At 41.9% G+C, this 15,855-nt stretch overlaps 1 protein-coding gene across 1 annotated transcript in view; it reads right to left on the bottom strand.

The window, feature by feature from the left end:
- Nucleotides 1-770, bottom strand: part of pcca (propionyl-CoA carboxylase subunit alpha) — a 25,223-nt gene extending 24,453 nt beyond the window's left edge. The window contains exon 1 of the mRNA XM_069658564.1: nucleotides 707-770. Within this exon, the coding sequence (XP_069514665.1) occupies nucleotides 707-760 (54 nt within the window). The 5' untranslated portion in view covers nucleotides 761-770. The remainder of the gene's footprint in view (nucleotides 1-706) is intronic.
- Nucleotides 771-15,855: the final 15,085 nt, after the last annotated feature.

Genomic DNA, 15,855 nt, shown 5'->3' on the forward strand with positions numbered 1-15,855 from the left:
GGCCTGGTCTGATGATGGGTGGGTGCATGCATGTACATTGCCTCCCTGGGGAAGACATTGTTCCAGGATGCACTATAGCAAGAAGGCAAGACGGCAGAGGTAGTGTGATGCTTTGGCAATGTTCTGCGGGGAAACCTTGGGTCCTGCCATTCGTGTGGATGCTACTTTGACACGTACCAACTACCTAAACATTACTGCAGGCAAAGCACACCCCATCATGGAAATGGTATTCTCTAATGGCCGTTGCCTCTTTCAGTGTTGTTCTTAATTTTTACACTCGTGGAATGCCTCTTGTCCAGTCAGATTACTTGGTCTGAATTTAATGTTGTATAAAGAGTCATAATGTGCACATTCTGTCTGAGTGAGATAAAGTCAAAGTTAAACATGAGTTTAACGTACGAAACGTCATAAACTATAAACGGGCTTCCTTGTCACGCCTTTGGCACCAACCTTTTGGGTTCTTTTTAATCAATATGATGACATTTTAATCTATTAACCTACATTAATCCCGTGAATGTGTCATCCTCTTGTTTACGTTCATTCCGTCCGTGTGTTACCTTTATGCTTGTTCCCTCAAGAACTTTTAGGACTCTCGATGTTTGCATAAGCAGGTATATGGTCGTGTTATTCACGAACTGCCAGTGTAAGAACAGATATTAGTTTGTTCAATGAGCTCGAGTTCTGCAGTAATCTGTCGACATCTCACCTTTAAAACAAACAGAAGCCTGTTAAGTGATGGAGAGAGCCAGTGCGCCGCCATGTTGATCACTTCTGACGGTCACCAATGCCACTGACGTAATGACGTTTCAGTTTTAGAGGGACTTGAGTGGTGGAGCGAGAGGCGTCAACTCCAGCCATTTTTTTTGTTCAGAACTTTATTTAAATCAATCGTTCATGCCGATACAGTTTATATGTACTTTTCAAACAACATCGGAACACTTGCTATACATGGAGAGTACACTTCCCCTTCACGTACAGTACGTCACAGCCTAGCTGTCAATTTATCTCTCTGATTGGTCACACGGTAGGCTATGTCACACTGTATAACCCATACAGTCATTGATATAATCCAATACCTTGACATCTCCCCCTCAAATTAACATCCCCTCAGGATTACAGGGTTGATCATAAATAATAACGATTTTCTTTTAACTTGTGACAAACTGCACAATAATGTGCTATCTTAGCACCCTTAGGCATCTTAAACATTTAACATAACTTCAACGTATTCACAATAGCTTAACTAACTGTCTTCTTATCAACAGCTTTCTCTCTTTACTGGATGAACAATAACTCTATGTATTTAAACTTCCTGTTCTATTAAGAGACTGTACAGAACATTACATCTAACTCACATATCCAGTCTTAATACAGGTTTACACTCTCTTTCAAACCTTATCACAAAATGACCTTCTGCTATGTTTTTAATAAGTCTGCTACTTTGATTTTGTGCCAGACAAGAGCTCTGCTTTCGTGTTTCAGTTCCAGACACTTTCCATGTCTTGTCCTCATCCAACTTTAACAGAACTGGATCTCCTGGACGTAAAACTGGCAGATCTTTCACTCCATGCCTTCTGTTGAAGTAAAAGCCCTGTTGCTGCTTTGCCTCTGCATCTCTGCTTCTGATGAGAGCTTTATCAGGCCACTTGGGGACCAGATTCTTTTTGAGCGCAGGTAGTGTAATTCTGAACTTTCTCCCCATCAGCAGTTCTGCTGGACTCAAACCAGTAGAGGTCGCTGTTGTTGCTCTGTAGCACATCAAGGCTAACAGTGGATCATCTTGTTTCAGGATGCGTTTTGCTGTTTGTACAGCGCGTTCTGCATGTCCATTTCCTTGGGGGCTGTTTTGACTGGATGTAACATGCACAATGTCATACTGTCTACAAAAGTCTCACTTGTATATTGTGGACCATATCAGTGATTATCTGTTCAGGAATGCCAAATCTTGCAAATGTAGCTTTCAGTAGCTTTACCACTTGGTCTGTTGTTGTAGTTTGCAAGTGTAATATTTCCATGTAACGTGAGTAATAGTCTGATATCACTATGTAGTGCTTGCCTTTATACTCATATAAGTCTGTGGCTATCTTTTGCCATGGTCGCTCAGGCACAGGTGTTGGTTGTAGTGGCTCTTTTCATTGCTTCCGTCTGTTCCTCTGACAGAAGTCGCACGTTTCCACACAGCATTTAATATCAGCTGATATTAACGACCACCACATAGTCTCTTTTGCCCTTTCTCTGCCTTTTGTCAGGCTTTGATGTCCCTCATGTATTCTCTCTAGTATTTCCTGTCTCACAGACTGTGGAATTACAGTGCGACAGCTTGGTGTGATGAGACCCTCACATGTTGACAACAAATCTTTTACTGTGTAATAGTCCCTTGTATGTGATGCTCGTTTAGGCCATCCATCTTTAATCAGCTGCACTACACTCTGTAGCTGCTCATCTCTCTGTATAGCAGACCTTATCATGTCCAATTTTTGCTGATATATTGTGTGTGACTGCATCCACATGACATGCAATGACTGTCTCTGTGGTATTGTCTCTGTCTTTTACTGGGTTGCGTGACATGGCATCAGCTATAAGTGTTTTTCCCGGTGCATACTCTGCCTTGCCATTGAAGCGCAGTACGCCGGGGACACACCGGACGAGGAAGCGCTGCAAAGCGCCGCACGACAAAAATCGTGCGCGAGCCAGAGCACTTCCGTTCACACCAGATGCGCATTTCTCCGTGCCGGTCGACAAGCGCCTCTGCCTCATCTCTCTGGGGCTCTGTTTAGATACTGACAAATGTATAAAAGCACATAAATATAACATCGCATTTGTCCATCGCAGTGTTTTATTTAGAAAATTGTTTTCATCTTGAAAATTGACCGGATTCTCTCGTTGTTTCATGTGTGACTTCCTGCCAGGATTGACGCGATCGCTCGCGGCTCGCGCAAAAAATAGACCAGACGTCGAAACGATCGCTGCAGGGCACGAGCCGGCCCGACATGGGCGCTGAAAGGAAACTGGCTCCGCTTCTCGGCGCTTCGTGGCTATTTGCGGGTATTTGCGGCGCTTACGCGTCCGGTGTGTCCCCAGTGTTAGCCTCATCATCAGTCTTTGACATCTCCCTGGTTCAGCATCCAAATCTTTGCTGTTGATCAGTGGTACCAGAGGCTTGTCATCTGTTATCAGTCTGAATCTGTTCATGCCTACCAAGTACTTTTGGAACCTCTCACAGGCCCATACTCCTGCTAAACATTCTTTTTCAATTCGCGCGAACCTGGTCTCCGTGTCTGACAGTCTCCTGGAACAATATGCGACTGGCTTCCAGCTTTGTCGTGAAGAACGCCCCCTATCCCATAGCTGCTTGCATCTGCTGATACAGCTGTCTGTCTTTGTGGGTCGTAGTGGGCCAAGACCGGCGTGGTGATAAGGGCCTCTTTGAGTCACTGAAAGGCTTTTTGCTGAGGTTGATCCCAAATCCACATGATTTCTCTTTTCAGTGTTCTCTCTGGTGTTGTAGCCAAATCTGGTATCTATTTACTCATGTAGTTGATCATGCCCAGTGCTCTCTTTAGCTCCTGAACATTTGCTGGCTCCTGTAATTTACTGATGGTGGTCACTTTGCCTGGCATCTGCTCTCACTCCATAGCATCCACTACGTGGCCTAAGAACTGGAGCTCTGACTGTCTGAACACACACTTTTCCTTTTGAAGTTTGAGACCAGCCTGCTCCATTCTCTTTAATGTGCTTTCCATGTGTCCATCGTGTGCATTCATGTCCTTTCCATGGACACTGACATCATCCATGTACACAGCTACTCCCTGTAGACGATCTAACAGTCTAACTGGAAAATCTCAGGCACAATATTTATCCCAAAGGGCAGGCGCTTGAAACAATACCTCCCAAAAGGTGTGATGAAGGTGGAGAATAGGCCGCTGTCTTCATGTAGAAGAATCTGCCAAAAACCTGATGCTGCATCCAGAGATGTGAAGACTGTGGAACCTGACAGCTTGGTGAGCGTCTCCTCTGTTGTTGGCAGTTAATATCTTTCTCTTTTAATGTTTTCATTAAGCTTTTGCAGTCCTGCGCATCTCACTGCACCGGTGGGTTTCATGACCGGTACTATGGGTGTGCACCAATCTGTAGGTTGCGTGACCTTATCTACCGAACCCTGCTCTTCCATCTGCTATAGCTCAGCCTGGACTTTCGGGAAGAAGTGGTAGAGGGACTCTTCTGGCTGTATGTACAGCATACGGTACAGCTCCCTCGCTCATGTGGATCTTGACTGGCTTAAGTGTTTCCTGACTTCCTGACCCTGCACTAACCTGCTGTACCCTTTACTAGCCCCATCTCTACTGCTGTCTCACTACTTAACAGGTTGCTTACCTCTTGCTACATATATGGTAAAGATGTATTTCTTCTGTTTAGGAAGTCTACTGGCAGTGAACTGTCCCACAATGCTCAGTGATCCTCCCAGGCTGTCTAGGGCTTCAATAGATCTAGCTAGCTTTCTCTTAGGTCTTAGTGCTTTAAATGTCTTTACATTCATTACAGTGACATCGGCTCCTGTATCTGTTCTAAAGCTAACTGGAGTGGATCCTACATTTATTGATTCTGCCCAATGCTCTACACTTGCCTGGTTTGCTTTATTTATTTCTCATAAATAAAAGCTTCCCTCAGTGTCTTTACTGTTTGTGATTTCCCTCACTGACTAAGAGAAACATGTCCTCTCCTAATGTCCCTTCTTCCCTCATTTTCTGCATTCAGGCTCTAATGCTGGGCATTTGGCTTGAGCCTTGTGCTTCTCTTTACCACATCGATTGCACCTGGAGTCTCCAGAGTGGGCTTGTTGCTGTCCGTAGTTTCTCTCTATAACAGGCGACTTCCATGGTCACCGATGTGTCACCTCCTGCACATTGAGCACCATCTGCTGCTCCTGCTGACGCCTTCAGCTTCTCTAACTGTCTGCACCGTTATTTCTAAGGTGAGGTCGGGCATTAGCTGTAGCCACCTCGATAGCTCCTTATCACAGATTCCGACTACTAGTCTGTCTCTTATGTGCTCGCCTTGTTTTCCCCCGAAGTTGCAGTTCTCACTCAGTTTGTAGAGAGCTCTGATGAACGACTCGGCTATCTATCCTGGCTTTTATTCTCGCTGGTGAAAGCTTGCTCTCTTGTTTAACGTGTTTTTCTTTGGAATAAAAAATGTTTTACATTTTTAAATAAAAATTCATGATCATCCTTTTCTCCCCTTCTCCGAAGATAAAAGACTTGAATATATTTTCTGCCTAGATAAGGGTGCTAAACCGTCATGTCCAAACCTCACCATTGCGTTCGGTCTCTCTCTCAGGACACTGACACCATGTCAAATAGGGCTGCTAGCTGATACAGCTTATTTGTACTCAGAAACAAGCTGTTTATTTGTTTTCAAACAACGTTGGAACATGTGCTTTACGTTCAGGGTACCATTGGATAATCCGTTCTGGGATCAGATAACCCAAAACGAAACCGCTGAAAACGGCTCGTTTTATTGTTTTATCGTTTTTGACCAAAACAAGAAGTCGAAAGTACGGAGCCGTTTTCTCGTTTTGTCACTCAGAATCAAAAATTGGAAAAACAGCAAAACCAATTTAAAGAAAACAAAACAATTTGTTGTTTATTTTTGTCTATTTATTATCTAAACTTTTATCATAATAAATAAAGGAATAAATTGGGGTGGTCATGTAACACGGAAGTAACGGTTAAAATGTCAAAATAAAAGCCCCTAAATAGCGCCGGCTGGCTGGATGGAAGGATTTGAAATGATTTTGAGAGGCATTTATTTATATTACACTACAACATTCCCGTTCTCGGGAACTACATATTCCCTTGCCAAATACTGATCACTACCTCAACTACTACCACTACTACTACTACCAATTTTATTTCTAGTACTACAAATACTGATAATAATAATTATAATAATAATAGTTTTGAAATTACAATTTAACTTAAATCTACATTCTTATCATCATTTCATATTTTTTAAAAACATTTTGTTACATATTTCGTTTCATCTTAACTCAAAATTAACATTTAAATGAATATTAGGTCATTAAAAAATAATAATAATAATCTAGTTTCTTTCAGACAAATTTGGTCTAAATTTCAAATCTCTACATCACCAATTTTGGTTTGGTTATTTCCTTTTTATTTTTCTAGCAGAGGTCCCCATCCTCCACCCTGAAGATTATAATCAGTGACATGGCTTAGGATAATCATGACAGCAGAAAAATCATGATTACAATTATACAACATATTGCAATTGAACAACAGGAGCGTAACTGGGACAGCAGTCTGCCACTGAACATCTCCTTGGTCTTGAAGGTTTCCAGCTGCAGATGGTTCGACTTGGACTATCTCACAGACTCCTCCACCAGGCTCCTGTACTTCCCCTCCTGTCCATTCCTGACACAGCCGACGATCAAAGTGTCGTCTGAGCATTTCTGCAGGTGGCAGAGCTCAGAGTTGTGCTGGAAGTCAGAGGTGTAGAGGGTGAATATGGGGAATGTACCATCCCCTGTGGTGCTCCAGTGCTGCTGAGCACAGTGTCAGATGTGCAGCCTTTCATGTGTGATGTCAGTGCAACCGGACGGAAGTCATCTGGCTCACTGGGGTTTTTCTTTTTGGGGACAGGGATGAGACACCAAGTCTTCCAGAGCACTGGGACCCTCCCCAGTCGCAGGCTCAGGTTGAACAAACACTGAAAGGGCTCCCCAAGTTCAGCAGAGCAGGCCTTTAGCATCCTTGGACACACCCCGTCAGGGCCAGCTGCTTCTCTGGGTCTTATCAGCACTCTGCTCACCTGGTCTTTGGTGATGCTGGGGGGGGCAGGGGGTTGCATTGTCCATGGTAGGGAGGTGCTAGGTGGGAAGCTCCTGGCTGCAATAGCTGGGCCCCTTGCACACAGTCCCCCTCTTTGAATGCCCTCTTTTTCCTGTTAAGGATGTCCTTGACATTGCTGGTAATCCAGGCCTTGTTGTTAGGAAAGCAGCACACAGTTTTTATGGGACCCACAACATCCATACAGAAGTTCAGGTAGTCAGTGATGCAGTGTGTGACACCCTCGATGTCCTCACAGTGGCTCTTGCAGGACACACTTCCTAAAAGAACGTGTGGTTGTAGGTTGTCTGCATCCGTGGTTTCTATTGTGGTTTCAGTAGCACTAGAATGTGATCAGATTACTCCAGTATGATAACCACTATAAAACATGGTCTTTGTCATCTACAAAGTAAAACCTATGTGCAATACTGTAACATGATCTGACACAGTTGAAATGCAGCTAGGATTGTCCATTCACACACTAGTGCAGCATCAAGAGTTGGACACCACAGGACACAAGTCTTGCTTAAACCACCTGAAAAAAAAAACTAAATGTATGTATGATGAATGAATGCAAAATTTGTGTTGTATTTATTTTGCCTGAAAGAAGTTTCTTTTTTTCTTTAACTAAGAGCACCATAGGTGTCAGACTGAGAGACTCCTTTCTGACATCCATTGGTAATTGTACAAACAGCTGAAGTATTTTATACACATGAAAGTCAGTTGACAGGTCTTAGAGAGTATTTTGTGTGGAAAAAATGTAATAGGCCCTTTGTGGCTCCAAAGATAACTCTGTGAAGTCTGATGCAAGCCTTTCTATTTCTCTGTAACTCGATCAAGCCCTCGTGTCTTTGGTTACGTGTGAGAACTTGTTGAAATTATACAGTTATTTCCATCATTGCAGAATGCAGTGGTCAGACTAAAACCATCATCTGATCATCATCTGATCATGCAAGCATGGTCAGATGAGAAGCACAGGTGCAATGATGGGAAATCACAGAGGTTGAGCCTTTACCCTGTAAGACCCAGTATTGCATTTGCCCACAGATCTGCCCAAAGAGGTCAAAAGGCAACTAATGCTGCTGAGGCTGCTGTGTCAGCAGATGAATATGAGCTGCTCCATAACAGTAGTTTCAGGTAGCGCGCTCCTGTGCGTGATGATTTTGGACGGAGAGGGAAAAATAACGGTCCTGTTTCAGCTGACCAGATGCGTTCAGGAAAAGCTGGGTCGTTTAAGTCAGATCATAGATCAGGCAACTTTGATACAAGTACAATCTGCAATTACTGTCATGAAGCAGGGCATTGGAAGGCTGATTGTCATGTACTACAGAACAGAAATAAGGCAGTAAAACCAAACGTGAAGCCTGCTGCTGCTGCTGCTGCGGCACCAGTTATGTCTGACAGTGTCTCTGACGCACTTGTTGCTGATTGTTGTGAGCTCGATGTTTTGGCTGCATATGCTCTGTTCATTCGGGATGGTTTCTTGTCACTTGTGGGAAGTGATGCTAAAGTGCAAATAAAAATCCTGAGGGATACAGGGACCTTTGACTCCTACATAGTCAATTCTTTTTTACCTTTATCTCATCAGACCGACATCGGAGACTGTAACCTAAGTCGGGGGATGGTGATGACGCATCGTTTGGTTTTGGTCATGTACTCGTGGCTCCGGTGTAGGGCGTCTTTTTGTTCATGGCAATACAAGACATAACAATTACAATTATATACACATTGAGCCATATAAATTGAAATTCAAATAAAATGAAAACATTTTCAAAATGTAGAATTACCTTAAAACAAAAGTTTGTAAGTTTGATTAACATGTCATATTTCATGATGACAGTTCACACCTTTGTCACTGGTCTTTCAATAATATTTGTCTTTCTTTGGATTTGAACAGATCTGACCACGTCTGATTTGTCAGGGAAAGTTTTTATTATCTTTCCGATCATCCAGAGATTTCGTGTGGCAGTGGCATCTGCGATCAAGACAATGTCTCCTGTTGCAAAATTACGTTTCTTTTCATTCCATTTCTGCCTGTCCTGTAGTTTAGTAAGATATTCTTTGGACCATCTTTTCCAGAGTAAATCTGAGATGTACTCTGCCTGTTTCCATCTTCTTCTTGCATACTGGTCCTTTCGATCAAATAGGCCTGGAGGTAGAATCGGTTTCCTTTTCAAGGTGAGAAGATGGTTTGGCGTCAGAGTTTTCTAGGTCATTAGGGTCCTCAGAGACCTTAGTAAGAGGTTGGTCATTTAAGATTGCCTCAGCTTCGCATAAGACGGTGACCAAGGCTTCATCAGTTGAGGTTTGTTGATGTAAAACAACAATCAGCACCTTTCTTATCAGCCTGATCATGCTTTCCCAAGCATCGCCATGATGGGAGGCTGTCGGAGGGTTGAAACTCCACTTGATGTCATCATGTAGTAAAGCTTTCCCAATTGTCCCATTCTTCAATTCCGCAATTGCTCTTTTCAGCTCCTTTTCTGCTCCTGTGAAGTTTGTGTCATTATCTGAGGGGAAATGAGACACAGGTCCTCTCGGGTACATGAATCGACAAATTGCACCGATGCAAGAGTCTGTTACCAATGAATGTGCCACTTCTAAATAGACTGTTCTGCTGCCATACATGTCAAGATGACTCCATAGCGTTTTACACAGGAACGGCCTTGTTTCACCTCAATGGGCCCAAAGTAATCCACCCCCCAGTTTGTGAATGGAGGCTAGTCTGGAGTAGTTCTTTCTTTGGGAAGATCCGCCATCCTTTGATCACACATTTTTCTTTTGTGACACTTGCAAAAAGCACAACTTGACAAGATTTTTCTTGCGAGTGCATTGGCGTGAGTGATCCAATACTTTTCTCTCAACCTGGAGAGGATGTAATTTCTCCCACCATGCCTTATCTTTTCATGAATGTGTTAACATGTGTGAATTAACATGATGTGTGGATATACCGCCATTGTGCTGTGTCTGATGCTTCCCTAATGGCAGATATTCTTTTGGCCACAAATGTTCGGAGTCTCTTGTTTTCATTGAAGTATTTAAGGACTGTGCTGCTGTCAGTCCAGAAACAGGATTCTTCTAATTGAAGCTCTTATTCTGCTTTTACCATCTTGTCTACATGAACAGCCAAAACAGCGGCAGTGATCTCCAAATGAGGGATGGTTACTGTTTTAAGTGGTGCCACTCTGGCTTTTCCAAGAAGGAAAGAAACATGTACATTGCCTGCTTCACTCTGTAACCTCAGGTATGTTACTGTGCCATACCCGCCTTCACCGGCATCAGCAAAGTGGTGTAACTGGGCATGGACAGGTGGTCCAAAGTCCTGTGGTTTTGAGCACCTGATCCCTCGGAACATTGAAAGCCAAAGTTCTTTCTGCACAACTCTTGTAAAATGTGCTTGGCTGGAAGAGTAACTGCTGCAAGATGTCCTAAGGGATCTTTCTCTGAACTGACATCTGATAAAAGCCCCCTTAGAGTGATGAATCCGTTCCTTGCAGTCCATGCGGAAGTTGAAGGTGTTGCTTTCCATACACCATTGGAGCCCCAAAGCTCTTTCCATTGGAAGTTGGTCTCTGTCTAAATTGAGCTCACTTACATTTTTAGAGTGGTCCTCCTCAGGAATTGCTTGCAGGACTTTGCGACTGTTGCTGATCCACTGTGTAAGATGAAAGCCCCCTTTATGGCAAAGGTCACAAAGGTCATTACAGTTTTTCTCAGTCGCTTTGGTACATTTCTCAGATCAGAATTGAAATTCTCAAAACTACTTCAATCTTCACATCATTGTGTCACTTGTGCACATCAAAAAAGCAGTTTCTCATTTCTTTGAACAAGTTGCAAATGCTTTGGTACATCTATGCAAATGATCATGTACAATTCTCTGCTGTTTCCTACATTATCAATTGCTTATGTCATGTTGATCAAAATGTATTATAATGGGTCTCTGTTGAATAGTCTCACCCCCACAACATTTAGGCATGAGTTCATCGCATAAGTCTTTACATGCAAAATGGTTGAACAAGTTGTCATAATATGTCAAGCATATTTCTATACATATCCATTAGTCTTTTTTTCTTAATCTGTCCTGAATTGGTAAATTGCTCCCAGGTGAATATTTACTTTTTCTAATGAAGGGAAATGCGTGAAGCATTAGATCATGATCAACCAGTTTTCTGAAATAGCTCAAAGGTGCATCTCATGAACCATCAACTGGCAAGTATATATATAGCCAGAGCACAACACAGTGTTACAATGTCTGACAATGGAAGGACAAGCAAGAGGAGTGAGACTGCGTGGCGGAGGAGCTGGGAGGCAAAACAGAGGAAGAGGCAGAAGAGGCCGAGGACATATGTGTGTTCCTGATGAGATAAGAGCCACACTTGTAGACCACGTTCTCAATCATTGGCTTACAATGGCCGAGGCTGGTCGAAGGGTGCAGCCAAATGTTTGGAGAACAACTGTGTCCTCAATCTTTCAGACTTTTCGTCGACAGAACAGGTATGTAATCTAATAATGGGCACTGTTCTGTAATACTGTATACTTTCTGTAGTGCTTCATACAATACTACAGTATTCCACTTGCATTTTATAATATACAGTAAGTATACTTTATACAGTGACATTTTATCTTACTCAATTTTGTGTTTTGCATTACTATATTTTTTCCACATAGGACTGCAAGACAACTTCACAGGGGTGGCAGAGGGCCCCTTTTCACACCTGAACAGGAGGAGGCTATTTGCACCATGGTTGTAGAAAACAATGCCATAAGACTAAGGGAGATAAAGAGGGCCATTATAGAGGACAACAACATCCAAACAGTCAGAATCTCAACCATTGACAGGGTGCTGAAAAGACACCAAATGAATATGAAGCAGCTGTACACTGTTCCTTTTGAAAGAAATGGTGAAAGAGTGAAGGAGCTGCGCTACCAGTATGCACAGGTAACACATGTATGAGCATACAGTAGCTGTACCTCACAGTAAACAGTACAACATTGTATAGTGACATACAGTACAGTAAGTGTGACCTTTACACATTTGCTGCGGCTGTAGAAAAGAAGATGCAATATGTGCTGTATACGTTGATGTAACTGTATCTTGTCCAAAATCAAAATGCATGTAATGCATCAAACTAATTTTGCGTTTTCTGTATATAGCGTATAATGGAACTGGAAGCAAGTGAACCACTGCACAACTTCATCTACATGGATGAGGCTGGCTTCAACCTAACAAAACACAGAAGGCATGCTCGAAATATCATCGGCCACAGAGCTACAGGTGATGAGCCAGGCCAACGGGGCGGGAACATAACCATGGGTGCTGCTATCTCTGAGAATGGTGTGCTAACGCATATTCCCATTATTGGGCCATACAATACAGAGCGTCTTGTCACCTTTGTAGACACTCTCTACAGGGATCTTATCCCTGAACAAGAGAGGGGTCAGACTGGAGATGACTTGCCAAAGTACGTGATAGTTTGGGACAATGTCAGTTTCCATCGCTCCAACATCATCAGGCAATGGTTTGGGACCCACAACGGGATGCTGATGGAGTTCCTCCCATCCTACTCCTCATTCCTTAACCCCATTGAGGAATTTTTCTCAGCATGGAGATGGAAAGTATATGATCGCCTGCCACATACACAGATGACCCTTCTGGCTGCCATGGATGCAGCGTGTGATGACATCACAGCAGAAGCCTGCAGAGGCCGGATAAGACACTCTAAAAGATTCTTTCCACGCTGCATCGCAAGAGAAGATAGACAGGAACGTCAGGAAGACTGCACTGTAATTCCTACAGCACTGCATGTACAGTGTTCCCTAAGGAGATTGTCCTATGTTCACATTTGATGTGAATGAAATGTGAATCTTGTCCAGTCTCTTGCAATCAATCTCCCACATACACTAAGGTGTAACTTACAATTTACAATAATCATCATCAGAACTTTAGCCATAGTTTACATCAGAACACCCCTCCAGAGTACACTGTTATATTGACAACATGACTAAGCAATTTGACTGTCTTATCCGCACACAATGACACAAGGACTTGTCATTCTGATGGCACTGACATGTTCATTGACACAGATATTTACTTTTGAGAGATGAACTCAGGATTTTGAGCAAGAGACTGGCTTTTGCAGGTAATCCATGGTGTTTTGCTATTTGTACGAATTGTTTTGAGAAATGCACTTACTGTTTTGCAAATGTCGAGGATGATTCGAGATATGTACCAAAGTGACTGAGAAAAACTGTAATGACATTGGCTGTATGTTTGGGGTTGTTGTCCTGCTGCTGTACTTCTCAGCATGGAGGACACCATTAATCCTGACCAAATCTCCAACTCCAAATGCAGCCCCAAACTTGATTGATCATACACCTGACTATAATATTTCTTTTGTTCGCTCACTTATCATTTTGTAAATTAATAGAAATAAATAATTATTATTTATATTTTCGAAAGCATTCTTACTTTACAGCATTTTTTCACACCTGCCTAAAACTTTTGCACAGTACTGTATATATATGTTATATTTTATATCCTATTAAAGCACATTATATTATACCATAAATATATCTATAAATGTTCTTATTATTATTATTACTTAACACTTAACAGCTATCTATCTATCTAACTCTCTTCCATAACCTGTCAAAAGTATTTAAATACTACTTTCTAATAGATAGTAAATATTATAATAAGGTATTACTTTATCTGAAAATCATTTTATAACCAAGAAAATCATATTAGAGCTTCTATTACTTACTTTCAGTGTGACAATGCCCACAAAATGTACAATGGCATTCTAGCTATTCGTTAGATTTAAACAAAGTTTTAGATGTGACCCCTCAAAATGATCCGTCTATTCGTGACCTCTTGACACAAGTTGCATACCATATGTCTGTACACATTTTACACTCATACTCAAATTATTTTCAGAGTCCTGAAGAATTATATATTCAGTCATCCCAGGTAAATGCTAAGATTAGAGAAGGTTGTAAATCACAAAACTTGCTTGTTATATTTTTCTATCCCGTCAATCATTACATCAACCATACATGTTTTTCTTATGACTCCTGATTGTGAACTACTGATTAATAAACCCTGTCATGAGTTTCTAGTTTAGTTCTGGTTTTGTCTTGTATTTCGGTGTTCAGTTATTATTGTTTTACGTTGTCACTTTGTCTCTTGTCATGAGTTCTCATCGTTTAGTTTTGTATTTAGTTTATTCTGTGTTCTTGTCAGCATTTAGTCTCCTTTAGTTTAGTATTTCACTTGTGTCTCTTTGGTTAGATCATTTCCTGTTTTACTTTGTCACCTTGTCTCTCATGTTGGTCCACTTCCTGCCTTTGTGTTTCCCGCTTGTTTGATTACGTGCCCTGCCCTGATTGTTTTCACCTGCCCCTTGATTGTCTCACCTGTGTCTGATTAGCCTCACCTCCTAGGTTTATTTAGTCTTTGTGCTCCCCTGTCTCTCTCATATAAGTCTGCATCTGGGTCCTCAACCTCCTTGTTTCTACTGAAACCGTGACAAAACCACACTTAATTGTAAATGTTACAGCTACTCTGATAGAGAAATTCAGAAACGTTTAATGCCATCTTCATAAACCCTAAAATCTAAGTCAGCCCCACATCAGTAATGCTAGTACCCTGGAGAGGCAAATATCCCTTTTATATCAGTTAGGCCTAGATGTTCTAACAGCCTATTAACCTGTGTAGCTTTCAGGCCAGGTGGAAATAAGGTGCTAGTCAGCCAGGTCAGCTAGTTAGCTTGTCAGGATCCTGTGAAGCCTTATGCTTATGAACCCCCTTTTTTGTGGTTTTGAAGTGACAGAGAATACTTGGGAGCCCGGGAGGGGACATGGGGGGAAAAAATGTAAGGTAGAAAATGAAAAAAAAGAGATATTTTTCTCGCAAAAGTTGTCGAAACGGTCAATGTCCTACTTTCGGTGTCACAGTTTAAATGGTGTTGAATTAACTGGTGACCGTCACAGTGTGTGTGGGTGTGGCTAATGAGTCAGTTGTACACAAACAAGGAAATAAACAACTCGATTTTACTTGGCTGCTTCATCTCAATTACTTAATCTGTGTCGTTTGAGACATTGTAAGACCAACAGTTTGCTGGACCATTCATTTTTCTGTGGACAACATATGACTATGGTGGACCGGCGGACCACACACTCGCCACTGCTACAAACATGTCGTCTCTGCTTCTGTTTTCTTAAAATAACTTATTCAACGGAATCATAGAGTAAATAGTATTTGTCTCAAAAGACACCAATTAATTGAGATAAAGTAGCAAAGTAGAATTAAGTTGTTTATCTGTGACTGCCAACAGTTAATTCAACACCAGTTAAACTGTTACACCTGTCGCCAGGTCAGAGTAAGTAAGCTCTGTGACGAGATGTCTCTCGCTTAAACAACAACAAAACCTCTCCAACTCAACTCCACAACAAAAATTCATCTTTTTTTCTTTTCTCTCCCATGTCCCCTCTCAGCCTCCGTAGTATTTTGTATTATTTGTATTGTACTGTATTTTTTGGAGCTATCTGGCACTGTAATTTCCTTTGGGATTAAGAAAGTTTTATGTTATCTTATCTTATCTTATCTTTCCTATTTCTGTGGGTGGCGTGGCCAAGTTAACCACCCGGCAACCGGGACAAACACCAGATCGCCTGCGGACACACACACACATAATTGTTAAGCGAGCAATACCAATTAAGTGCTTAAATTTAACAATAGCCTGCCTCATACTTTTATCCGTCATATGGTCAACCAGACAGTGTCCAAAGATGCATCTCAACCAGTTAAACTGTGACACCTTTTGCCAGATCAGAGTAGGCTCTGCGACGAGATGTCTCTCACTTATATGAAAATGTGATGTAATGTCTTTGTATTTGAACTGACCCGGAAGTAGTACATTGACCTAAAACAAACTTTTGCGAGATCTCACAAAACCTTTCCATCAACTTTGCGAGATCTCAAAAAAGTTTCTCAAAAGTTTGCAAA

This window comes from Semicossyphus pulcher, unplaced genomic scaffold (genome assembly GCF_022749685.1).
Source record: "Semicossyphus pulcher isolate SPU_LCO1_2020_fin unplaced genomic scaffold, fSemPul1.0.p SCAF_12, whole genome shotgun sequence".
NCBI classification, from domain to species: Eukaryota; Metazoa; Chordata; class Actinopteri; order Labriformes; family Labridae; genus Semicossyphus; species Semicossyphus pulcher.